The sequence below is a fragment of the Hyperoodon ampullatus genome, assembly GCF_949752795.1.
Source record: "Hyperoodon ampullatus genome assembly, chromosome: 6".
Classification (NCBI taxonomy): domain Eukaryota; kingdom Metazoa; phylum Chordata; class Mammalia; order Artiodactyla; family Ziphiidae; genus Hyperoodon; species Hyperoodon ampullatus.
Window position 1 is genome coordinate 46552234 of NC_136919.1, and position 27158 is coordinate 46579391.

Below are 27158 nucleotides of genomic sequence, written 5' to 3' on the forward strand. Positions count from 1 at the left end.
CCAGTACAAAAGGCGGCGGGAGCCCCGGGGTAAGAGGCAGAGGTGGGAGAAGGGCTGTCTGGCTCCTGGACACCATGGCAACTGCCCAACACTTCCACTCTGGGAGAAGTGGTGGAGGGTGTGCTGCCCAAACTCTGGGGTGGGGTGCGCCGGGTTTGGTGTGGCTGTGCAGCAGAGGAACGCGGCAGGCATCCTGAGCCCTTGCCCCCCCGCCCCCCTTGGTTCTTAAGACAGCTGCTCTGTTGCTGAAGCCCACCCATGCAAGTGGGCTGCAAGTATTTAACTGATACTCCTCTAGCACTTAAAACTCAAAATACATGGCATTAAAGTTACCGTGAGTTGTCCCATCCCCCATTGAGCTGCTGAATGACTGGAAAACACTGAATGACCTGGTATTCCACACCAAAAAAAATTTTTTTTTCTTTTAAATACAAGTCTCAGGTACAACTCAGTGTGTTCTCCACTAGTTATTTTTTGGCTTGTATTACTACCATTAATAGCATTTATTGAGCCCTTCCTTACTATGTAAGCAGCGTTATTTAATTCTCAGAACTGCTTTATGAGCTCCAGCCTATTCTGAGTCCTATCACATGAAACAGATTCCAAGATTCCATACATTGCTCCTGGAGTGCAGCTGACTGAGGTGGGATTCTAAAACTCAATTTCTTTACTCTTTGAAAGTCAGTTTTTCCACATTCTGTTAAGACTTACTGAAACCCCACAAAGGCAGACATGAGTAGAAAGAGCACCGAATTACAAGAATCTGGATTCCAGTCTTGCTGTCATTTCTTTTACGTGGGCCAAGTCACCTGGTAACTTGTTTGAATGGCAAGTCTCTCAGGTCCTACCCTAGGCCTACAGAATCCAAGTCCAGTGGGGCTCAGCAAGCATGCTCAGATTTGAGAACCAGTAAGTAGAAGAGGTCATTTTCATCAACTGTAAGGTAGGTGTTTCAATTCTTGTTCTGTTGGTCTCAGAAGGTTGCGTCGATAACCAAATTAAGTGATAAAGGTACAAGACTTCAGAAACCCTTGAAAGAGCATCTTTACTGCTATAACTTGCTAGCATTTTTCATTCACTGTGCTTTTAGAGCCTATGCTTCATTTTCCCACAGTACTTCAAAAGAGAGGAAATTACCATAGTGTATGTCTAAGATGGGAAGCAGCCTTGGTCTGAAACAAACTTGCAGTAGTTAAGGGCTGCCATTGTTTGACCCTCCACAGCAATTCTAACAATGAATGGCATTACTGTTCTGGTGATTAATATAACTATGTCCCCATGGTGCTGGTGTAGAGCCTTGGCTATATGTAACCATCCTTTTGCTTAGGCTACACCCAGTTCAACTACACCAAAATACCCAGAGGGTGAGACTCAAATCATGTTTTAAAGCTTCCGAGGTAACTCCAATTACAGCCAAGGTTGAGAGGCAGTAGTATATGGAGAAAAAATGTGATGCTAATTTCACAAGGGAAAATCTGCCACCGTGTTCCACTAGGACCCTCATGGGACATAATCAGCTTCTATTTTTATTCCCTCCAAGTATGAACAGACAGGGGAGGCATCACAAAGCATTAGTGCTGGGGCGATGGAACTACACACTTCCATGGATGCACTTGTATTTCTGTGATGACCTTGGCCAGAGTTCTAACAAGAATTTTTTTTTTTTAAAATACAGAATACAAACTTGTCAGTTTCTGCCTCTCCAGGTTGTAACTATTTTCTTCTTCTATCTTAAGGATTTTTTTTTTTTTTTTACTGTGGTGAAACAAAAGTAAAGCTTACTCTCAACCATTTAAGTATACAATTCAGTAGCATTAATTATATTAACTCTTGTGCAACCATCACTTTCAAAACTTTCATCACCCCAAACAAGAACAATTAAGCACACACTAACTTACCGTTCCTCTTCCTCCCAGCCCTTGGTAATCTGTGCCTCTATGAATTTGCCTAAATATTTCATATAAATGAAGTCCTTTTCTGTCATACATACAAATAACACATTTTGTTTATCCATCTGTTAAGACACATGGCTTGTTTCCTCTTCTGCTATTGTGAATAATGATACGATAAACATTGGCACACAATGTTTCTGAGTCAAGGAATGGAAGTACCGGGTCATACGGTGAATTCCACGTTTGGCTTTTTGAGGAGCTGCTTACAGAAACTGCACTGTTCTACATTTTCACCAACAAGGTACACGGTTCTAGTTTCTCCATATTCTCACTTGTTTCCACCATTTGGGATTAGATTTTGGACTACTAGGTGTGAAGTTCTGTATCTCACTGTGATTTTCATTTTATTTCCCTCATGACTAATAATATTGAAAACCTCAGTAAGGATTTTTTTAATTTTTAAAATGTCTGAAAGTATTCTTAAATGTGTTACAATATAAGTTTATTGTAGAATTTAGACTCTCAATATAAATCCAGTGAAAACTAAAATGTGTTGAACCATTATGTTTAGTATTTTGGTTTGTTTTCCTTTCCTGGACACCTGCTTCACTATCCAAATGAGAGTAGCTGTCTGGCCACAAATTAAAAAAGAACCCAAGAATGATGTGGAGAGGCTATCAATTAAAACTGTCACTATGACAAGAAACCTGAAGGTTTGGGAAATGATGCACTTTACACCAAGTTTCAGTCTCTTCTTTCTAACTCAAGTGTTCTGAGGGGAACTTAAGCTGTGGGTTACTTCCAGGTTAGAAATGTTTTAAGCCTCCTGATTACAATGAGATACAGAATCTGAGCAGAATCAACAGTAAGCTCTCACATTCTCACTTCAGCGTTTGCAAAGATTTTAAAGCCCCCTTCTTTTGCTCATTACTCACCTCTCCACTTTCATTCCCCACCTTTGTTTAATATTAAACATTTAACTATGGTTAAATAGTATTTTTTGGTATTACTCACTTTAGTTAAATGAAAAATTATGTATCTTAGTGAAAAGCCAATACTTCAACCTGGGAAAAAAAAGCCTGTGGTGACACATTGGACATGCTTTTGAATCAGTATATTAAGGAGACATTCATACATTTCAAGAATTGCTTAAATTCTGATATCCAGATTTAAGCTTGTGAACATATGACTTTAAACATACAATTAAAGCTATTCATAATGTGCTATTCTACCAACATTAAATTACAGTTACTTTGGAGCATAAGTTAAATGGTTTAAAGTAAGTCTGTAACATACCTGCAAAACACCTTCCTAACTCATACATGCAAATTACTTCTCATCACTCTAACCTCTAAGTTACCCTGCTCCAGAAGTGACTACTCTAAGGCTTACTGTGGTCCAAAGAGAAGGAAGAAAAAAAAAAGTAACCAGGACCAATAGCTAGATATATTAAAAAAAGATGGCACAGCAGAAGGGAATGCAATTCTACAAGTGCAAGCCCTTAAGAAGCAGCATGTTATATGATAAACCCCTTCTTTAGAAAGGTATCATTTCTATCACTGATACCACAAGCTAAATTATATAGCATGCCATCTTCAAGTAACCGTTGAGGCAATAGAATAAATGCAGAGGCATCACAATGAATCCCACTTAATACCACTATACAGACCAACACTTCTCTACAAATTCTTTGTCTGACTGCCAGTTAAATACAGTTTTAACTTCATAGCTTAACAATTAAGGGTCATACACTGAAGCCAATACATATACCTGGCATTTCAGTCTAAGCTATTCCATGTACATAGCTGAAATCAATTACAAAGTATGGCCTAACAAATGCTAGGGGAAATTTTTTTAAGTAGTTTTTACAAGTATTAAACTTATCTTGCACACTGAAGTCATCATACATACAGGGCAAAGTCAGAGCTTTTATATTCGAGTTTATTCTTCATTTAACTTTTAAAACACTGCTATAGTTGAATATTAAAACAAACAATAGCAAGAAGTGAGCATATTATGATTATAGTCCTTCACTCACCCACTACTGCAAATAAAATGCCAGCAGTGAGTGTTATTCACTGGCCCCATTAGGAGGTCTGACACTGAACACCACCTCGAGGATGATGTTCATCATCCTCATATGCTTCTCCATTGTAATGGCGCCGTCTTTCCTGATTTGGATCAAAGTCCACTAGTTCTACCTGGTCCATTTCATCAGTCTCTTCTACTTCCTTCCTCTCAGGTAGGAGTTTTTCCAGCAAAGAGAGTTTATCCGGGGAGAGAAAGCCATTCTCAGGAAAGTTTACCTATAATTAAGAAATTTCTACTTTAAGTTTAAATGACACGTCATCCTTAGCTCCTTAGACAAATACCATTGACCCACTTTCCCCAGGAAAAAAACATGAAACCACACAATCTTTTGGTAAATCTGCCAATCCCAGGTTAGAACACATGTTCTAAGAAGGCATATATCATCTACTATTTTGAACTAGAGTTCAAGGTAAGGCCTTAAAAAAAAGATCCTAATAAAACTACACTGTAATGATCACTTCTATTCAGCAAATACATTTTAATAGGAGAACCCATCCTAAAACACATTCTCATTCCTTCTAATGGATAATTTAAACAAAGCTATTGTTACTCAAAGATAGTCCCACCCAAAGATGTTTTTAATAAATGTTAAATTTGTGGGTCTGAGGCCACTCAAGATTGAGGGAAATGGTTGGGTTACTTTAAGAACCAGAGCATTGCAGTATTTTGCCAAAAATCCACACCAGCTAACATGCTTCTGTTGAACTTTAAGATTCCAGTTATAGCCTTTCATTAGTAAATTACCCACTTGCCACCCCCCCATCTTTAAATAGACAATAATGATGCAAACAAACCAATACCAACTTGTTAACAAAAAATGTTCAACATAACAAGAGTAACATTAGATCTAGACAAGGGAGAATATAAACTTGGTTTCTGGCCATTCAGAAACTAACTGCTACTGAATTTTAATAAACTAATCATTCTCAAACATTCCTACAGTACTGTATAGCTTACCTTAAATTCAATGATTAGGCGCCCCTTTTCATATGGTCTACGGTAAATTGGCATGCCTTCATTTAGCACACACTTGATATCTCCATGCTTGACAATCTGACCTAAAAACATTGAAGCCAAATTCCTTAAGTACAGTCACACTTTTACGAGGCAGGGAAAATAAAGAACAGAGCAATGTCCTAGCTCATTGATAGGGGTAAACTTATATGAAACGATGCTGATACCTTTCATTTATAGGTTTTCTAGGGGCTTACAAGAGAGCCAACAATGCACGATTTCAGCTCAGCTCAAGGACAGACATGTACCGAGCAACTTAAATGCCACTTTCCTCCGTGGCTATACTAGCTACGAGCAGACAATGAAAACACTAGAATAGAAACAGACGCTCATCTAGTTACTGTACCTGGATGAGAAGTGATGACTATGGTTCGGTTGTCAAGAGTAGATATTGGCTTTTGGAAGCCACACAATGCCTCAACCAGCTGTATGTCCATACACATGAAAAGGTCTTCTCCTCGTCTGTACAATGTAAATACGGCATATACTTAGATCTTCAAACCAGCAATGATTACAATTACCAAGATAGGCAATTCTGTTCTCTTACAAACAAATGCTATCTTTCAAAAGATGCCCTTTCTTCCCCATTCTTTTTTGTTTCTTTTTGACAGGTACGAAGTGGATTTATTTAGAGAGAAACGTACTCCACAGAGTGTGGGCCATCTCAGAAGGTGAGGAAGGCCTCTTCCGCATTCTTAAGAGCTGAGAACTGGGTACAGCAAACATATGGAAACTGCCAGCAGTTTCCTGGACAAGGCTTCAGAATCCCTCCGCACACTCTAGGCAGTGGAACAAACCTCAGGCTGGGTCCTGGATAAGTTAGGGTCTATGAAATTAAATAAAAGGTATATGGCCAATTTCAAGGGGTAGTAATTTACTGATGTACATGAATTAAGTAATATAGTGCCTGCACAGTATGAACACTATTTTTTATATTTAATAACAATCCACTTCTTCCTCCTCATGCTTACTTTCTTTTCCAATTCATATTAATGAAATCTTTTCATCAGGCAGAATACTCTCCAGAAATACTCCTGTTGAGGATTCACCTCAAATGATAGCATCAAAATTCTGAGCTCGATAGCATTTCCCATTATTCTTGAGACACTATTAATCTAAAACCTGTTCCTTCAGATGTCATTCCCAACAGACTTACTGGAACCCTACTCCAGTCTAATGTTTTAAAATTAGCCATTGATACATTATTTAACACTGTTAACTTTCTTGTGCATCACTATAAATTTATCATAAACACAAAATTATTTCCTAACAATAGACATGAATATATTACAGCTTCTTACACAGATGATTTTGGACATTTATTTAAAATTAAAAGCAACCCAATTTACCATGAACTCAGGATTGAAGAAACTGGTGAAAGCTTTAGGGTACTTATTTCAAAACTAACTGCTTATAAAAAAAAATTGGGGGCCAAGTTTTATCTAGAGATGTTTCCCCTACTGTATTTATACTTATACAACACATCTCCTAACTGAAGTATATCCTTCAAAATCCAAATTAGGCAACAATTTACCTAAATTTAGACCAAAAAAAAAAAAAAAAAGATTTTTGTCTTTAGCTTCTTCTAAGATTGAAACATTAATGATTAACAATCATTTATAAAAGACACATATAGTCTAACTTTTCTAGGTTATTTCTAGGAAATGTATTCCAAAAGTAATGAAAAAGCTCATTTATATTTGAGGAAAAAAAAAACAAACCCAAATATGCAAGATGTCGGTTTGAGTATTTGATAAAAGTTTTTACCGAGTAAAAACAGCATGGTCCTTCTGATCTAAAACGATGATAATATCTCCTGGCTCCAGTCCTGGTTCTTGGTCTCCTTCACCATGGAATGTTATCTTCTGGCCATCTTTCATGCCTAAAAACAAAAGGCTAATTTTACACTCTTAACATCTAAGTAAGGTCAGAATCTCTACTGAAACACAAATGCACGTTTGTGCATGAAAAAAATGTTCAAGTCTTTGCGGATGCTGAAGTTTTACAGAATTTACCAAAAACGCCCACACGCTTAATAGATCAGTCCAATTTCTTACTGAAGAAAGCTATCATAGTGGAGAACACAAATTCTAGAGGCAAACAAGTCAGGCTTCGAATCTCAGAGCTGCTATTTACTACTAGGCCAGATTACCCTGGGGAGGCAAATTGCATAACCTTCCTAAGTATCAACTTTCCCACAGAGACCTATGTCCTCCACCAGGGCTCTTGTGAGGACTAAAGAAAAAGGTCTATGCTGGCACCAAATCAGTGACTGCCAAACATTATAACCATAAATGTTTTTAACTATTTCATCACTTTAAAAAAACTTAAGTCAAATCATTTCTATTAAATCTAACAGAAGCATAAGTCAGACATTCTTCCTTCTATTGTATTAGCAGTAATATAAAATCTAAAAATTAAAAAAATATGTAATATTTATAGTGAATGATTTTAGTCCTTTTTTTTTTTTTTAAAAGAGGATAATTACGGTTGGGTACTTTCAGACCACGTGGTTATTAGTGTCAAAAATAAAGAAGTTTTCCCAATAGGCAAATGCTTAAAAAAATTAATTTTATTTTTGGCTGCTTTGGGTCTTTGTTGCTGCGCGGGCTTTCTCTAGCTGTGATAAGCAGGGGCCACTCTTTGTTGCGGTGTGCAGGCTTCTCTTGTTGCGGAGCACGGGCTCTAGGTGCGCGGGCTTCAGTAGTTGCAGCATGCAGGCTCAGTAGTTGTGGCTCGTGGGCTCTAGAGTGCAGGCTCAGCAGTTGTGGTACATGGGCCTAGTTACTCCGCGGCATGTGGGATCTTCCCGGACCAGGGCTTGAATCCGTGTCCCCTGCATTGGCAGGCGGATTCTTAACCACTGCGCCACCAGGGAAGTCCATCCAACAGGCAAACGCTTCTTAAAGGCCAACACATTTACTGAGATTTCTTCCCTCTGGCCCATGCACCTTAGTTCAGTAAGGGATTACTTAAGCCAACTAACACCTCTTTAAACAGAACTCATGTGTTTGCAGATGATTTCTCTACAGCAGTAGTGCCAGATTTCCTGAACCAATGATCACTGAGGTCACCCAACAAAAGCAACTTTGTTTCACTTTCTATTGTGGAAAGTATTAAACTTACATAAAGTAGCCAACAGTACAAGAAGTCCCTATATATCCATCAATATAGATCCAGTAATTACCAGCTCATGACTACTATTTTCATGTTATTACACACCTCCATCCACATTCCCTGCATATATTTCAATTAAAATCCAGACATACCAATTAACCCAAATACTTCAATATATACCTCTAAAAAGAGAAGGACTTAAACCAAAATATCAGTATTACACACTGACAAAAGTAAACATTTTAAAAAAATTTATTTATTTTATTTATTTTTGGCTGCATTGGGTCTTCATTACTGTGCGCAGGTTTTCTCTAGTTGTGGCGCACGGGCCTCTCATTGCTGTGGCTTCTCTTGTTGCGGAGCACGGGCTCAAGGCAATTGGGCTTCAGTAGTTGTGGCTCGAAGGCTGTAGAGCGCAGTCTCAGTAGTTGTGGCGCACGGGCTTAGCTGCTCCGCGGCATGTGGGATCTTCCAGGACCAGGGCTCAAACCTGTGCCCCCTGCATTGGCAGGCTGATTCTTAACCACTGTGCCACCAGGGAAGCCCAACAATCTGTCTTTAATCATTCACAAGGCAAAGTAACTGTCTCACTACACTAGTGAAGCAATTAAACTCAGCTAAGTTTTGCTGGTTGTTCCATTAATGTTAAGAGTATGGGCAGGGACTTCCCTGGAGGTCCAGTGGTTAATGCACCACGCTTCCATTGCATGGGGCACAGGTTCAATCCCTGGTTGGGGAACTAAGATCCCATAGGCTGCAGTGTGGCCAAAAAAACGGGCAAGTGCAGCATTCATAAATGGCTTCACTTACTACTAATGCCCTCCTGAGTACATACTGTTGGTAGCAAGGGGGAAATCTTACCAGAGAGAAATTCAAACCCTACTAAACAGGGACCAATTAAGGGGAAAAAATGGAGGGAGGGGAGGTACCATGATTCACATGGGTGAATACTATTTCAGGAGCTTAAGTTAATGTAGATGTATATTTTCTAATAATAGTTTCATTTTAAAAGAGCAAAGTCTGAAAGAGCCAGCCATACTGATTATTTCAGAGTAAGAAGCACCATTTATTCTGGGGCTATACACATTTCTAAAATTTCTACAATGAGTTTGTACTGCTGTAATACATTTTAAAGCATTTTTAAATAAACTGACAAAATTAAGGAATTGGCAAAATAAAGTAAATCCTAATAATATTTAAAGAAAATTTTAAGTTATAACCCAAGAGACAGAAACTGAAGTATGTTTACATAATCTGTAAAAACCATTAGAAAGTAACATTCACAGTCTCATAGTCTAAGTTCTTACAAATAAGTTAATAAATCAAAATATACCTATTCCTTACTCCAACAGTAGTTTTAAACCACTATAAAATGTAACGTTAATATAATTTGCAACAGCACTCAAGAATTGAAAATAGAAAGTGGCTCAGAACTCACCTTTGTCAATATGAACTTCTAGAATTTTCTTCTCTCGAACTATCTTCCTTCCATTGCAGCTTTTACATCTATCTTTAGGACTGATCCGCTCCCCATGGCCCTGGCACTCCATGCAGACAGACTGAATTTGCTGAACCATTCCAGGTCCTATCTGATGAATTCTTATTTGCATTCCAGTACCTCGGCAATTGGGACAGCACTCTACTGCTCCTTTCTTACCACCTCGGCCTAAATAGTTCAAAAAGAAATTATGTTTGAATTTAGTACTGGACATGGTGACGAATGTTTTTAATGAGACAGTTCCTAAACACTCCACTTCATTAATATTTTCAAGGTCTGATGGAATGCCGCTGTAAGAATCTACAATTCAGCCTTTTTATTTGATAAAATATCGCCACAATCAGCTTCAGTTATCTATAAACATCTTGACTGCTATTTTCCCAAGGAGCCATTTCAGAATTCTGGATTTTAAACATGTGCTCCCAAAGCACAGTTCGTTCATTCATTCATTCACTCATTCATTCATGGCTGCGTTGGGTCTTCGTCACGGGGCGCGGGCTCCTCATTGTGGTGGCTTCTCTTGTTGCGGAGCACAGGCTCTAGGCGCGTGGGCTTCAGTAGTTGCGGCTCGTGGGCTCAGCAGTTGTGGCTCACGGGCTCTAGAGCGCAGGCTCAGTAGTTGTGGTACACGGGCTTAGCTGCTCCGTGGCACGTGGGAGCTTCCCGGACCAGGGCTCGAACCCGTGTCCCCTGCATTGGCAGGCGGATTCTTAACCACTGTGCCACCAGGGAAGCCCCCAAAGCACAATTCTTAAAAGGCTACTTTAACTGTGAGATGAGAACATTTTGGAGTTCATTCTCTTTAGAAAATACCATATTTCCAACAAATAACTTGTATTTATTAAAAAAACACCTTAGAGGTTCATAGCCAATAATCTGACAGCTGATAGCCCAAAAGAGGATACTGTCAAATCATATTACAGATTATGAAGCCATTGGAATGCCTCTGAAGTTCTAGAGAGGATAGGAAAGACTCATCTCTGAACAGTGTTGAGAAAAACAGGCACCAAATTAGATCAGTCCCACTTGCATTCAAAATACACATATAAAAGTGCTGATAATTTGCTAATATTTCTCTAGGAGGTGGATTCAGGTGGTTTTCGTACTGGCACTCTTCAGAATTAGGTAGTGCAATATGTCAGTTTTATATATCCAGAATGGCTTCAGTTCCATTTTCGATTATATTATGAATGTTAAGACATACCTTCACATTTGTCACAAATCACATTCTTTTGCAGAGCTAGTTTTCTTGTTGCACCATTATATAAATCTTCTAAGGTTACTGTGAGTTGATGCACAACATTTTTACCTAGAACAAAACATTGCACATTAAAAATCTAAGATGCTGAATCTTGTGTTCTGTACTATAAAAACGGTAAAGGGTAATGAAAGATGAGCCCTACAAGGGTACACACATAATCCTCTAACTGTGGTGTAATTTCAAATAAGAAACATCCAGTGAGATTAAGCAATTTGTATAAGGACGTAGTTACGGCCATCCTACATTTTACGGCAATCAAAAATGTTAACTGCAAAAATCACTTGAGAAAGCTCACGTTATTTAAACAGACACATTTCACAGTAAATTAACCCAAACTGCTTTTCTGTCCTAATATATTCTTTGAATTGTTCACTTATTATATTGAGTAACATGACCAATTACATCATCCAAAAATTCTTCAGCACACTAAATTCCAAAAACTAATCAAGTTTGCCCACGGAAGCTGACATATTTATTCAGCACTAACTGTTTAAAGGCTAGATTTCTCGGGCTTCCCTGGTGGCACAGTGGTTAAGAATCCGTCCACTAATGCAGGGGACACAGGTTCGAGCCCTGGCCCAGGAAGATCCCACATGCCGTGGAGCGACTAAGCCCGTGGGCCACAACTACTGAGGCCGCACACCACCACAAGAGAAGCCACCACAATGAGAAGGCCGCACACCAGAACGATGAGTAGCCCCTGCTCACTGCAACTAGAGAAAGCCCGCGTGCACAGCAACAAATCCAACACAGCCTCCCCCCAAAAAAGGCTAGATTTCTCATCCTTTACCATAGTGCTGTCCAATAGAACTTTCTGCAGTGATGGAGATGTTTTGTATCTTGTGCTAGCTAACACAAGAGCCAGCAGTCACACATGGCTATCGAGCATATAATTATGGCTACTGCAGACTAAGTAACTAAATTTTTATTTTTCTTTGCAGTGATCTAAATTTGATGTGGCCAGTGGCTACAAAAGAGCGACATATCTCATCTAGGAATGGGAAGTAGAAGGTGGAGATCATCTAAGAACAGAGGTTACAGAAATGTAGTCACCTGCCCATACGTAGTAAGTTCCTAGCTAGTGATTCTCCCAGAAGGACTTTATTTACCATGAAATACTGCCTTATTATGCTTAAGTGAAAGCTCTTGAACTTCCTATCTGCAGAACATGTCTAATGAACATTTTTAGTTACCAATCAAGAGTGAAGTGCCATCAACTATAACCTGTTCCTAGATCCACTTTTCTGTTCTGCATCACAAATACCGTTCCATGTAATTGGTTCTGGCACGTTGAAAACTGCCCTTCTTACTTTAGCCTTATAGAGTTTACAGTATAGGGAAGAAATAAAGCTTAAGTTTAAGCAAATATTTTCCAATATCACACTAAAAAAATGACCCTGCATTGATCTAAGCCACACAGTAGAGTTTGCCAAACTGACCTTGACTGAAAATTGTTTTAAGCTAAATTTCATAAAAATAAATAAAATACACCCCTCTCCTTTTAAGAAAATCTGAATAAATGATTTCCAGTCCTTCTGAATCCAAAAAAGCTCAGAGAAAATTTAGTGGTTTGCTCATTCCTTCTAGAATGGGCTCTACCCATTAGTCCTTGTTTGTATGAACTACACTGGGAACAAAGTAAGATTAACTCTGACCAGAACACTGTACTTCTACAAGCAGTATTTCCACAGCCCAGAAACCACATTTCTATGAAATGTTAATGGCACATATTTTGATATAATAAAACTGAAGCAAGCTTAAACAGATAGCATGCTATTTGGAAGCAATGAACCTGTGTTCCAATCAAGACTCTGATGCATAGCTATATATGACCTTGACAAAAATTTACCATTCTGAACTGTAATTCACTTTCGACTGTGTAAGGCCACTGTACCTCCCATTGAGGCTGAGGGGTGGGGGTGTGCGGATTGAGAATAAAATAAAATCTGTGAAAAGGGTTTTGAAAATTATGCTCCTATACTTCATTCCTTTAATGCTTGATAACATCACAGAAATCCTATGTATCCCAAGAGCTTTAGAAGCACTCACTTGTTAGCACTCGGTTGGCTTAGCTATTTTTAGTCTCATCAAATCTCATTCTTAAAAACTCTTAGCATAAATCAGTTTACAACATTATGCTAACAAGTAAACAAGCATTCTTAAGAATTTACTTTGACCAACGGCTAATTTTAATTTGCCACATGTGAACTGTCATTCTTACCTCTCCTTTCTCTCTGCATCCTGCCTCCTCCTCCAAAAAACATATCGAAGATGTCCATGGGGGAGCCAAAACCGCCACCTGCTCCACCTTCTTTAATTGCCTGCTCTCCTCCTTTGTCATATAATTCCCTTTTCTTTGCATCAGAGAGCACTTCGTAAGCTTGAGAAATCTGTTTAAACTGTTTCAGAAAAGGGGGGATAAATTTCACTCAAAAAACTCAACTGTTACAAAGCACAGCCACTACATTACACATACTCAATTTCATGTTGTAATGGAAATACCGTACACCTGGCAAGAACTATTCAGCTATGTTATGAGTGTACTACTTGCCTTCTCTCCTTCATTTGGATTCTTATCAGGGTGGTACTTCAAGGCCAGTTTCCTGTAAGCCTTTTTCAATTCTTCTTGGGTGGCATTGGGTTTGACCCCCAAAACATCATAATAAGTGGTTTCTTTCACCATTTCCTACAGCCTAAAATAAGAAAGTTCAATTTTAGCCAACTTTCAACTGGTAGTTTTAATTAATAAAATTTAGGCATAGAAATCTGTTCTCTGAGAAACCTGATTGTAAGAACACCACCTTCCCTAAATTTCACAGAGAAGGTAACAATTCCTTTGGTAATTCAGCCATAAATTCTAAGACTATAAGTTAATAATTATCAGGGGATAATTCAAAAGCCTCCTATAGCAGCTGGTTCCCACTCTCCCACCTGAAAGCTCCCATAATAACGCGACTATTGTCTGGATTTTTCCTGTTTCCCTTCCCAACCAGCGACAGAGGGCAGTAAAGAAGAGGAGCACTAAGAGGTTCAATCCACTGTCATTATTCTTGGTAAATCTGATAAATCATACACTTCCTAGAAAAGACATCTAGGCACAAGGCGGGGAGGCAGTGTTTTATGAAACTAAGAACACCAGCTCCAGAAAGCAAGCTCCCCTCCCCCTCAATCCTGAGGCTGTTTCTCAGTCACAGGACGTACAGCTCCTCTGCTTCGACCGCCGAACCTCCTTCGCCCCCACAAGCCAGCGTAGTTTACACGTTGTTAGGTTTTCCCCTGCACTCAATGCCGACCGTTAGGGGTTCCTTCCTTTCCCCTCCCACCCAGGATGAAAGGGGTGGGAGGCGGCCAGCACTCAACAAAGCGAAGGAGGAGACCCGAGAAGCGAACGCCGCAGCCTCCGCCCGGCTCCTCCCGCAGCCCCTCGCCCCCTAGCTCCTTCTGCGCGTGCGCACAGGGTCGCCCCCCCACCCCCCACCCCAGCCCGCCCGCCAGCCAGCGAGCGCGGGCGGAGGGAAAGACGGAGGCGGAAGGTCCTTGGAGACCCCTGGCTAGATAGATAGGGCGTGGAGAAAGCTCCAGGAAGGGTCTCGGGCCCACTCGCTGCACGCCGGCGAGGGGTGCCGGGGTACCCCCACCAGCCCTCCAGAAGGAGAATCGTGGGTACAGGAATCGACAACCCTCCCGCCCACGAGGAGCCAACCGCCTCCCGACCGCGGCTCCATCCGGCTTCCCGGCGCAGCCAACGGCGCCAGCCTTGGGACGAGGTGAAGCCCGAAGGCTGAAGCTCACCGGTGAGAGGGCCGATGCCGGTGTGGGGGAGCGGAAAGGAGCGCGTTGCCGTGCGCAGCTCGGGCAACCGCCACTCCTCAGCCGTTTCCCCGAGCGTTCTGGAAAGTTCCGCCTGGAGCGCCGCAGCCGTTGTCTTTTATAGCCGAGCGGAGGCGCGTCACCCGCCGGAAGTCCCGCCCTTCCCGCCGCTGCCACCGCCCCGCGGTTGCCTGGGCAACGGCGCGGGGGCGTTCGGGCTGGGAGGGGCTGTGCGCAAGCTTGGGTCTCTGGCGTTTGTGGAACTTTCTGGAGCCCTTTCATCCAGCCAGTGAGTGAGAGAGTGCAGAAGTCTCGAGCGGGAACGGGGATTACCTAAGAGCGCTGCAATTTTGGGTCAGCAAGGGATTCCAAAATCTGTGGGGCCGCCGCCGCTTGCGGGAGCGCGGAAGACTCGGGAACTGGGCCCCGGACAGGGGCTGTGCGCTGAACGGGAACCTCTCAGAACAAAGCCTTTTGCCGCACCTCTTCCCCGCTAGCGCCTCGTTCACCTCTTTCGGCGTCTCTAACCGGCTTAGTTTTTTAGTCTTGAGATTCTGGGAAGCTGCCGAGCACGAAATGCTGAGCAAGACGGGCCTGGGCCCCAGAGCAATCACCCACGCAGTCCAAGGCCTCGTAATTCACCAAACTGCGAAGTTGGAAGAGCTCTTAGTTCAAGTCCAGACCCGTATATACACGTTATTTGCTTTGGGCCTTGCCATACGTCGGGCTCAGGCGGCGCTCAATGGGGAAGCGTTTGCATTACCTTGGTGCAAACCGTGGGCCTTGTAGTCTCTCTGGCCAGGCGTTCACCGGGTTTGGCTAGCGGGGGACACAGTAACACCAGGAGTGGCTAACTGGCAAATAGTTTTAATTATTTGACCTAACGTTTAAGTCCTACTAGTCTATGAATCTGGATCTAGAGTCTGCAGAATGAGTCCTTCAGGCTTTCAGATGTTGAGTTCGGGACATAATGGAAGATGGGGTCTGTCTTCCTTATTCAATAACAAAACAAACACAGGAGGACTTAGCACCAAGGAAGATGGAGATGCAACGCTGGAAAATCCTGGTTCACTCAGACTTTAGTAGGGAGACAGGCAATTCAGAGAACTGTAGGGGAATCCTGTTAATCTGATGGAACAGGGAAAGCTTCTCTGGGAAAGTGGCAGTTGAGCTGAGTTGTGAAGAAAGAAGAGTATTCCCAGCAAGGACAAAGTGCAAGGGAAGGCTATGATTAAGGTGTGAAAGAATATGATGTTTTTAGGAAATTGCAGGTACTTGAATATAGCCAGAGCTGAGAGCTGGAGTGACGGAAGGTGAGGCTTCAGAGCTAGTTGGCAAACACCTGTTGGTGTATGTTACTAAACTAAGAATTTTGAACTTTACCCTGGAGGCATCCCATACTTATCAGTTCAGCCTTATCTCTTTAAATTGTAGCTTTCTGCATTTTCCCAAATGCACTTTTTCACCTGTTTGTGCTTGTGGTACGGCTGAGAAACACCTAACGTTTCTTTTTGTTTTTTTTTAAATTTTATGTATTTTTGCTGCGTCGGGTCTTCGTTGCTGCACGCAGGCGTTCTTTAGTTGTGGCGAGCAGGGGCTGCTCACTGCGGTGGTTTGTTGCGGAGGCCGGGCTCTAGGCGTGCAGGCTTCAGTAGTTGTGGCTCGTGGGCTCTAGACCGCAGGCTCAGTAGTTGTGGTGCACGGGCTTAGTTGATCCGTGGCATGTGAGGTCTTCCCGGACTCGGGGCTCGAAACTGTGTTTCCTGAGTTGGCAGGTGAATTCTTAACCACTGTGCCACTAGGGAAGTCCACACCTAATGTTTCTAATCTTAGATGTTACCTTCTCAATTATCACCTCAGGTATAAAGGATTTTGTTTTGTTTTCTTAATTTTCAGTCACTAAAACTCCAATGCTGCCAGGCAGCGAGCTAGGGCTTGATAATATAAAAATCACGTAAGTCGTTTTCCCTGCCCTCAAGGATAAATGTTGACAAAAGAAGAGTATTGGGGTGCCAAGTAGTGGGAAACTTGCACCATCCAGATGAGTATCCCAGGCGGAGAGACCAACAGTTGTGAAAACATGAACAATTAAAAGAGAACAGTAAACAAACAGCTAATAAATATCGTCCATGTGTTATGTAGGCTTTGAAGTCCTCAAGTCCCTACTTTAGTGTAATGTGAACTGTGCGTTTGTGAGTCTAACATTGGTTAAGCATATGAAATAAGCATCAGTATGGTGTATATCAAATCACTTCAACGGAGAGTTTCCACAATAAATATTACCATGGCTAGTGTTTCTCAAGTATTACCATGTTTAGTGTTTCTTTTTGCCTGAGGAACCCAACTGAAATTCCCACACGTTTTAGAAAGATGAAAGTATTATACAAACATGAAGATACCGTCTTGAGACTGAAACATTAAGACTATGAAATATGATATTGAAAATACTTTTAAAATCTGCAAGCTCTTTAAGCTTAATTCCTTTTTTCCAGTTATATATATATTTCAGATTATTTTCGAGTATAGATTATTACAAGTTAATTCTTTATTAAGAATAAAATAAAGGGCATAAAATTTGGTTAAAAAAGAAAACTATGTACTCATTTGCTTGTATGTGCGTAGAATATTTCAGAAAGATACCCCAAAACTAGTAATATGGTTGCCTGTGGAGAGAGCTAGCTGCTAGGGGGAGGCAGATGGGAGGAGGAAATTTCACAATATACCTGTTTGTAATTTTGGAATATTTAATCCATTTGAATGCAATACTTATTTAAAAAATTAAACTTAAAAATGTATAAAATTCCCTCCTCCCAATTCAAGCTTTGAACTAGTAACTCATCACTCCAGAAGCAAGTTAGGTGATTTTTAGTTGCCTTAAAAAACATCATTACGTATGTTCTGTTTGACGGTTTTTCCTTCATAGAAGCGTATGTAAGTGGTGCTGAAAATATGTGCTGCTAAATATCCTGGTTTTTCAGTAATAGAAGTTAACACTTTTAAGAAGCATTATTTACGTAAAATACAAAAAGATTAGCAGTAATTTAGAATGTGATCTTTTTTGGTGCAGAAATAAGATCATATTATATACATGCTGTTTGCAATTTGCCCTTTTGGCTTAATTTATTGTCATCTTACCATGTTAGGATAAATAGTCTAGCTTATTATTTTTAACGAGTTTATAGTGTATAGCATGCAGGCACTATATTTAACCATTCCCCTATTGAGCATTTTGGTAGTTTCCACTGTTTCATGGACAATGTTGCTGAGATATTCTCAAATAACAGCTTTGGGCACTCATGAAAGTATTTCTGTAAGACAGGCATCTGGAACTGAAATTGCTGTGTCAATGTGAATGCAAATTTAAAATTGAGTAAATAACTTTGCATATCAGTTTGTACCCCTGTCAGCAGTGTATGAGTGGACCTTGCCAATGTGAGTTCTGTCTTTTTTTTTTTTTTTGTCTTGTCTAACCTTAAAGGTTAAAAAGTGATATCTATTGTTTTAATTTGACTTTTTTGAATTGTGTGGTTAGCATCTTTTAAATGTTTACTGACTCTTCTTCTGTCACCCTGTCTGTTCCTCTCATTTGACCATTTTTCTGTGGTGTCCCTCCACTGTTTTAATATATAATAGCACCTTTATCTGTGATAGTAGGTGTTAATGTGTCGTGTGTTGCGGTTATTTTCTCTAGTGTTTTGTAGCTTTTGACTATATCTATATGTGTATATATTTGGACCATATAAAGTTTAAAATTTTTATGTAGATAAGTTTCAACTTTTTCTTTTGACTTCTTATTTCTTTTCTTCTCCTCTCTTCTTTTCCCCTCCTACTTCTCCTTCATTTGCTATGTTTAAAAGACTTCACCAATCCACCATTATATATTCTCCCAGGTGTTCTTCTAGCACTTTCATCATTTCATTTTTCATATTTAAATCTTTATTCCACCTAGAAGGTCTTTTGGTGAAAGGACTGAGGGTTATTTGTAATTAACTGAGCTTTATCTTTCTGCAGATGGTGAGCTAGTTTGTCTAAATATTTTAATACTCTTTCTCCTAACTCATGTGAGATGCCACTTTTATTGTGTACTAAATTTACTTAAATTTAATGTCTGGTAGGCCTCTTTCTCCTTCTTTTTACAATTTTCCTGGCATTTTCTAGTATTTTTCTTCTTCCCGATGAGCTTAAGAATGTTTCTGGCAGATTACCCAAGATCCCAACGTGATTTTGATTGTCATTACAGTGCTTTTATATATCAGTCAGTTTGGGAAGAACCAGCATGTTTATAATGTTGAATCTTCCTCTGTAAACAAGTTATATTGTGCGTATAACTATATACTCATTTTCTTTATTGTGTTTTATGCTTTTTTTTAAGTTGAAGTGTGGTTGATTTACAATGCTGTGCCAATTGCTGCTGTACAGCAAAGTGCCTCAGTTATATACATAGAGACATTCTTTTTATAATTTTCTTTTCTATTACGGTTTATTGCAGGAGATTGGATATAGTCCCCTGTGCTATACAGCAGGACCTTGTTGTTTATCCGTTCTACATGTAATATTTTGCATTTACCAACCCAAATTCGCCATCCATCACTCTCCCTCCCCACTCTTGGCAACCACAAGTCTGATCTCTATGTCTGTGAGTCTGTTTCTGTTTTGTAGATAAGTTTGTGTCATATTTTAGATTCCACATATAAGTGATATCATACGCTATTTGTCTTTCTCTTTCTGACTTACTTCACTTAGTATGATAAGCTCTAGTTGTGTCCATGTTGCTGCAAATGGCATTATTTTGTTCTTTTAAGGCTGATTAGTATTCCGTTGTATATTATGTACCACGTCTTCTTTATTCATTCATGTGTTGATGGACATTTAGGTTGCTTCCATGTTTTGGCTATTGTGAATAGTGCTGCTATGAACATAGGGGTGCATGTATCTTTTTAAATTATAGTTTTGTCTGGGTATATGCCCAGGAGTGGGATTGCTGGATCAGATGGTAATTCTATTTTGAGTTTTCTAAGGAACCTCCATAATGTTTTCCATAGTGGCTGCACCAACTTACATTCCCACCAGCAGTGTAAGAGTGTTCCCTTTTCTCCTCACCCTCTCCAGCATTTGTTATTTGTAGACTTTTTAATGATGGCCATTCTGACCGATGTTGAACATCTTTTCATGTGCCTACGAGGCATCTGTATGTCTTCTTTGGAGAAATGTCTATTAAGGTTTTCTGCCCATTTTTCAATTGGGTTGTTTGTTTTTTTGCTGTTGAGTTGTATGAGCTGTTTGTATATTTTGGAGACTAAGCCCTTGTCTGTCTCATCATTTACAAATAGTTTCTCCCATTCTGTAGGTCGTCTTTTTTTTTTAAATTTTTTTATGGCTTCCTTTGCTGTGCAAAAGCTAGTAAGTTTGATTAGGTCCCATTTGTTTATTTTTGTTTTTATTTCTATTGCCTTGGGAGACTGACCTAAGAAAACGTTTGTAAGATTTATGTCAGAGGGTGTTTTATCTATGCTCTCTTCTAGGAGTTTTATGGTGTCATGTCTTATGTTTAAGTCTTTAAGCCATTTTGAGTTTATTTTTGTGCATGGTGTGAGGGTGTGTTCTAACTTCATTGGTTTGCATGCAGCTGTCCAACTTTCCCAGCACCACTTGCTGAAGAGACTTTTTCCCACTTTATATTCTTGCCTCCTTTGTTGAAGATTAGTTGACTGTAGGTCTGTGGATTTATTTCTGGGCTCCCTATTCTGTTCCATTGATCCATATCTGTGTTTTTGTACCAATACCAAACTGTTTTGATTACTGTATGCTTTTTGTTTTAAACCAGGTCCTGATCATTTCTTCTTAAAGATGTTATTAGACATTGTCTTTTTGTTTCTATCACGAATGGTCTCTTTTCTTACCATTATATTTTATTTCAGTGGTGTGCTTTGTAACTCTTGCCAGATCACAAGTATCCATGGAGATAGCTGGAGATGACTGGAGGCATGGTAGGAGCCAATTTCTTAAGGGCTTGAGAATTATGCTAGAAGCTTGAATTTTATCTTGTAAACTCTTGAGAGATCCTGGAAGATTTTAGGGATGGGGTGATATAACCTCTAACAGCTGACTTTTTTGGGGGGAGTGCCTGTCAGGCACTCTCTATAAATGTTGTCATATTTTAATCATATCAGCCTTGTTTTACAGATGATTTGATCATATTTACATTTTAGAACAATCATTTGGGTGCTAATGTGGAGCATGGATTCATAGGAAGCTTTTATGATGAGAGATTAGATTAGAATTGGTAAGGCCAGGACTTCCCTGGTGGTCCAGTGGTTAGGGTTCCATGCTTCCATTGCAGGGGGCACAGGTTTGACCCCTGGTTGGGGAACTAGGATCCTGCAAGACGCACAGTGTGGCCAAAAACACAAAAACAAAAACAGAAACAAAAAAACCCAAAACAAAACAAAAAAAGAATTCGTAAGGCCTACACAGTAGAAATGGAGAGGGAGGGAAATATAAGTATAGAGGTAGCATCTGCAGGTCGCTTTGACTGGATGCAGAGTTGATGGAGAAAGAGTCATGGCTGACTTCCAGCTTTATGGCCTGAGCAAGAGGTTGGAGATGCCCTTCCTGAGATGGGGAGACCTGAAAGAGGAGGAAGAGGAAGCTGTGGTGGGGGAGAGTTGGAGGGGAAGAAAGATGAGTTGAGTTTGGGGTGTGTAGAATTACTGCTATACTTTTTTTCTTTAAAAAGGAAAGAAAAATTTTATTAGAAAGTACAAAATGGAAAGTAAATTCTAGCTAAAATTCTAGTTTAAATGCTTGTATGAATTAATTTAAATTTCTTGCAACATTTAGTTTTTAATTGACTGTGGGGCCTAGTGGGGCTGGAATTTTTTTGAGTGTCACCAATTTGTTCTGGTTCTCCTCTTATCTCTGTGACTACACATTGTCTCAGTCTTCTTTATGAACTGTTCTCCCTTTCAACCCCCAACCCCCAGTTGTTATTTTTTATTTTATTTTATTTTTTAAAATTTATTTATTTTATTTATTTATTTTTGGCTGCGTTGGGTCTTCGTTGCGGTGCGTGGTCTTCCCATTGTGGTGGCTTCTTTTCTTGCGGAGCATGAGCTCTAGGCGCCCCTGGGCTTCAGTAGTTGTGGCTTGTAGGCTCAGTAGTTGTGGCTCGTGGGCTCTGGAGCACAGGGTCAGTAGTTGTGGTGCACAGGCTTAGTTGCTACGCGGCATGTGGGATTTTCCTGGACCAGGGCTTGAACCTGTGTCCCTTGCATTGGCAGGTGGATTCTTAACCACTGTGCCACCAGGGAAGCCCTGTTATTTTTTATTTTATTTTATTTTTTTAATTAATTAATTTTTTTTTTTGCGGTACGCGGGCCTCTCACTGTTGTGGCCTCTCCTGTTGCAGAGCACAGGCTCTGGACGCACAGGCTCAGCAGCCATGGCTCACGGGCCCAGTCGCTCTGCTGCATGTGGGATCTTCCCGGACCGGGGCACGAACCTGTGTGCCCTGCATCGGCAGGCGGACTCTCAGCCACTGCACTACTAGGGAAGCCCGCCTGTTATGTTTTAAATAAACTTTTAATTTTAGAATAGTTTTACATTTACAGAAATGTTGCAAGGATAGTACAGAGAGTTCCTGTATACCTGGCACCCAGTTTTCCCTGTTGTCAGCTTCTTAATAAAAATGGTACAGTTGTCACAACTAATGAACTAAAATTGTTACATTATTATTAACAAAAGCCCATACTTTTTTAAAATTGAGTATAGTTGACATATAATATTATATTAGTTTCAGGTGTACAACAGAATGGTTTGATATTTGTATACACTGAAAAATGATCACCACAGTAAGTATAGTTACCATTCATCACCATACAAAGTTACAATTTTTTTTCCTTTTTAAAGTCCATTCTTTATTCTGATTCCCTTAGTTTTTACTTAAAGTCCCTTTTCTGTTCCAGGACCCCATCCAGAATACCACATTACTTTTAGTCATCATGTCTCTTTAGGCTTTTCTTGACTGTGACAGCTTCTCAGATTTTCTTTATTTTGGATAACCTTGACGGTTTTAAGGAGTACTGGCCAGGTGTTTTGTAGACTGTCCTTCAATATGAGTTTGTCTCATGTGTTTTTCATGGATAGGCTGGGTTTATGGGTTTTGGGGAGAAAGACCACAGAGGTAAATTGCTAGTTTCATCATGTATCCAAGGTACATACTGTGAACATGACTCATCACTGTTGATGTTGACCTTGATCACCTGGCTGAGGTAGCATTTGCCAGATTTCTCCATATTGTGAAGTTACTCTCCCCCCACCCCCGCCACCTTTTTCCATCCTGTACGCTTCAGAAGGAAGTCATATTCATCTTGATATCGTCAGCATGAAGGCATGGTCTGGCACAGAGTAGTGTTTGTTGAACTTAACTGGTTCCCTGTTATTTTGTGAGTCTCACTAAAGTCCTGACAGATAATTTTCTCTGTTTTATCAATATGAAATAAAAATTAGTGAATTTGAGTAACTTCCCAAAAGTCACACATTAAGTGGTCAAATTGGAATTTGAACCCAGTCTTTCTGAATGCAAAGCCTGTGGGCTTTACCATTCTGGCTTCACAGAGACTTGTATTTACTTTGGCCATCTTCCCTAAGTACTTGTAATACAAAAGTGTCTATAGATAATGTGGTTAGATCCTTGGTTATATGGAACTTTCATTCTTCTATAATTCATCTTTTCAATTTAAAGTTGTACTTTAGACTTCTTAGCCTCGAAAAGGGGAGACGTCTGTGCCCTGTATTGCTTGATCCAATTCCAATGGAATGTCTTCTTTTTAATTCCCTACAGAATTGTGGAGGGTGGGTTGCAACCATACTGGGAAAATGGATACCAGTTAGGATGCTATTACAGTAGTACAGGACTGGCTATATAATTTGTAAGACTCGGTGCAAAATGAAAACATAGGGTCCCTTGTCAAAAATTTTTGAGATGGGAATCCCCTGGCAGTCCAGTGATTAGGTCTTGGTGCTCTCACTGCCACGGCCCGGGTTCAGTCCCTGGTTGGGGAACTAAGATCCCGGAAGCCGTGCAGCACAGCCAAAAAAAAGATTATTGAGAAATTCAAGACAGTGACAGCAGAGCCTTAAACCTAGCATGGGGCTCTTCTAAGCATGAGACCCTGTGTGACTGCACATCACACAGCCATGAATCTGGCCTTGCAGTAGAAGCAGTAGGCAAAGAGGGCCAATATTAAAGCTGTGGGAGTAGGATTGGAGAAGAGTGATAATGCAAGATATTAAAGAGGTATACCTACAGGGATTGATTGATGATTAGATGAGATAGGTGAGTGGGTGGATAAAATATGGAATGTAAAGTTTCTGATGGGGTAATACTATTCACTGACACAGGAAATCAGAGGACCAGGTTAGCTTTGAGGGGAAAATAATGAGTTCAATTTTAAACATATTAACAACCGAGTGTGGATATTCAGGCAACACTTGGATATACAAGTATTCATAGAAAAAGAGCAGGAGGATACAATCAGAACTGATAGTACTTACTTATCTCTGATGTTGAGGACCAGGGTGGAGGGTGGCCACTGGGTGGGGACTTTAACCTTTTAAAGAAAGTATTCGTGTATTTCTTGTATAACTGAGAAATAATATTTTTATTCATGAAAATCAAGTCACAAAGTATTGTGTTTGTAAGAGAAATGGATTGAATCTGAAAGCAAAAGTTTGCAAAAGTTTATACAAGTAAAAAGAGAGGCATTTATGAAAGAAATAGATTTGCAGCTGCATATTTTCTGTTGATACACATTCAAAATAGGCTGTTAGTTTACTATTCTTTAATTTTTTTGTTGAGCACTCACAACCTATTGGTTGTTCTACAGGGTGTATAATTTAAAAAATTTACATAAAATTTTACTCTTAATTTGTATCTCTGTGTGATCTTGGGAAAATTACCAAGCTTCTCTGAGTATAGTTTCTTTATTGGTAAAGTAGAGACAAAACTAACTTTACTGGGAATGTGAGAATTAAATAGGATTATAAGTGAAAGTTCTTTGTAAACTCTAAATTTTGTAAATTCCTACCCTTTAGCTCTGCACCCTTCTTAGTGAGCCTCCCATCTCCTTCCCAGTTTCATCTCCAACAGCCTACCTTCTCAACTCATTTTCTCACCACCTCCTGAACATCGTTTGTACTTTTCTGCTTCCTTAACTTTGGTCTCATTCATTAATCAACAAGTGTGTATTGAGCATCTCACCCGCCTCGAGGCTTTGTTTAAATATCACCTTCTCAATGAAGCCTACAGTGTCTACCCTATTCAAAATCACAATCTGCTCTTCCTCTTTAGCACTCCCAATCCCTCGTAACTTTTTTATATAACTTCACACTTATGACACAACAAATTACTTACCTATTGTCTCTTCCCGCTATACCCTCTTCCCAATAGAAGTAAAGTTTCATTTAGATAGAGATCTTTGTCTGTTTTGTTTTATGATGTATCCCAGGCATATAGAACACTGCCTGGTACAGAGTAGGTACTCAGTACAAGTTTATGGAATCAGTGAATGAATGAATATGCATCGTGCCAGACTTTAAGCCAGGCACCAGGTAGATAGTTGTGAAGAAGCAGAGATGGTTCCTGCCCTCATGGAACATCCAGCTTAGCACTATAGTGGTTTTTCTGCCTGCTTGGGCTGCCCTCCTGCAGGAAATGTCAGTGACTAATTGCTGAGTTCAGAGTAGCCTTTCTGCTCAGCAGTGAGCAATTTTCAGATAATTTTGCTTTTAAGTCTTAAAAAAAATTCTGATAGAAAGGAAGAGGGGGGAAAATAGCAATGCATTTTCTTTAGTCATTCTAAGTTAAAAGTCAACAATTTTCCCCAATGCAAGGCAGAACAGTATCCTCTTTAAAGCGCCGGGCCTTATAGATTGTTGAAAGAGGTCATGGAGTATAGCTAGTTTACTTTTTCGTTCTTTCTTTTTAACCTGAAGAAAGATGGTTATAATTTTTCATGCCATTGAAAATGAAAAGATGTGCAGTAAACATGTTTATTGCTGTCTTTTTGTAAATTGTGAAATGCTTCATCCATGAGATCTTGACCTATTTCTTCAGGTCCTCTATATACAGTTGGTCAATATGAGTTTTTATATTGCTAGAACTCTTTTTTAAGAAAAGAGGGGAAAAAAGAGCTCAAATTGAGTGTATTTAAAAATAACCTGCTGACCCAGCACACATAAAACAATGTGTCAGCAGCTATTCTTTCTCTCACTCTGTTCTCATACAGGCAACCGCACAATCCATGGACCATCCAAGGCTGGGGGGCCTACCTGTAAGATGGAATAAAGAATTAAGGAATAACACTGCTGCACAGGTATGCAACTGAACTAAATGATTTTTAATATCCCTTCCACATGGAGACTATTGATCTTGATAATTTAAACTCCCAAATCCTGTTTGTCCTCATTTATTTGAATAATCCAGTTGATAACATTTTGTGTATATATGTCTTCTAAATAACTATTTTAATTCTTCACCTCACTTTGCTATCAAATATCTTCTAACTTAAATTTGATATTCCACCTTAATTTCTTTCTCTGCATGTAAATTCTGATGTAAATATGAATTATTTTTGCTCATGATCTTTTTGTCAGAAAAGATTGATGAAATGAAACTCTTGTGGAAGTAGCCTCAATCTATTGTAAAAAATTTCTGTGGTGTCCCATGAACCCATGATATGATGCAAAAAATTTACTCTGCCAGATTTTTATTATCGTCTTGCACTAGGTAGCAACTTAACTTTGTTTAACAATTGTTGCATTGTGAATAAACTCTACAAGATCCTCAACAAAACAAAGAACAATACAAAATAAGAATTCAGCTCAAGCAATGACCCCTATGCAAGGTCTCCTCTAATGCTTTTGACTGATTTATAAGCCCTCTTGTGTGCTAACATCACCCTGTAGATACACTTCTATCATAGCATTTATGTAAATGTATATAATGTATTATAAACATTGATGCCAATGTCTTCTTTTAGAAAGTGTTCATAGACATTTCCAAGGATACAAGAAAAATCTCTGAAACAAAAAAATCACACACACACACACACACACACACACACACACACGATGCCATAAATTAAAAGTGCAGAGAATGAAGAAATAAAAACATGGCTAGAGACAAAATAGAGCCAGGGACAAAGCTAAAAATGCGATAGGAATGACCTTCACCTTTGCTACAGCTGGGCCATGAATTTGTCTCTAAGCTGACAGCCTCATTGGTCCTACAATTCATGGTGTCCTTAGGTAAAAAACAAACCTGTTACTCTGGAGAAGTAAAACTGTTCCCAGAATTGAGATCAGATTGGACTGTCTCCCAGGGATGCTCATGAAGAGAACATTATGTTATATGAGGAGCAGTGTCCTTGACAGCATCCCTGACAGGGTGTCTAGTTCACAAGGATGCCTCTTA

General features: G+C 39.8%; 1 protein-coding gene across 1 annotated transcript; it reads right to left on the bottom strand.

Annotated features, from left to right (window-relative positions):
- Positions 1-3692: 3692 nt before the first annotated feature.
- On the bottom strand, positions 3693-14761 carry DNAJA1 (DnaJ heat shock protein family (Hsp40) member A1). The gene is made up of 9 exons (XM_079707146.1): positions 14666-14761; positions 13425-13566; positions 13095-13272; positions 10817-10921; positions 9553-9780; positions 6765-6879; positions 5344-5459; positions 4941-5041; positions 3693-4198 (listed from the first exon to the last, which is right to left on the bottom strand). The coding sequence occupies exons 2-9, from the start codon at positions 13554-13556 to the stop codon at positions 3980-3982; spliced, it is 1194 nt and encodes a 397-aa protein (XP_079563272.1). The 5' UTR covers positions 13557-13566; positions 14666-14761; the 3' UTR covers positions 3693-3979.
- Positions 14762-27158: the final 12397 nt, after the last annotated feature.

What these genes read in the sequence shown, in the direction of transcription:
- DNAJA1 (XM_079707146.1), bottom strand. Translation starts at nt 13,556, where the DNA reads ATGGTGAAAGAAACCACTTATTATGATGTTTTGGGGGTCAAACCCAAT. An exon ending in GATGCAGAGAGAAAGGAGAG is followed by an intron (nt 10,922 to 13,094) that starts GTAAGAATGACA and finishes GTTTTGTTCTAG; the next exon opens with GTAAAAATGTTGTGCATCAA. An exon ending in GCCTAATCATTGAATTTAAG is followed by an intron (nt 4,199 to 4,940) that starts GTAAGCTATACA and finishes TCTTAATTATAG; the next exon opens with GTAAACTTTCCTGAGAATGG.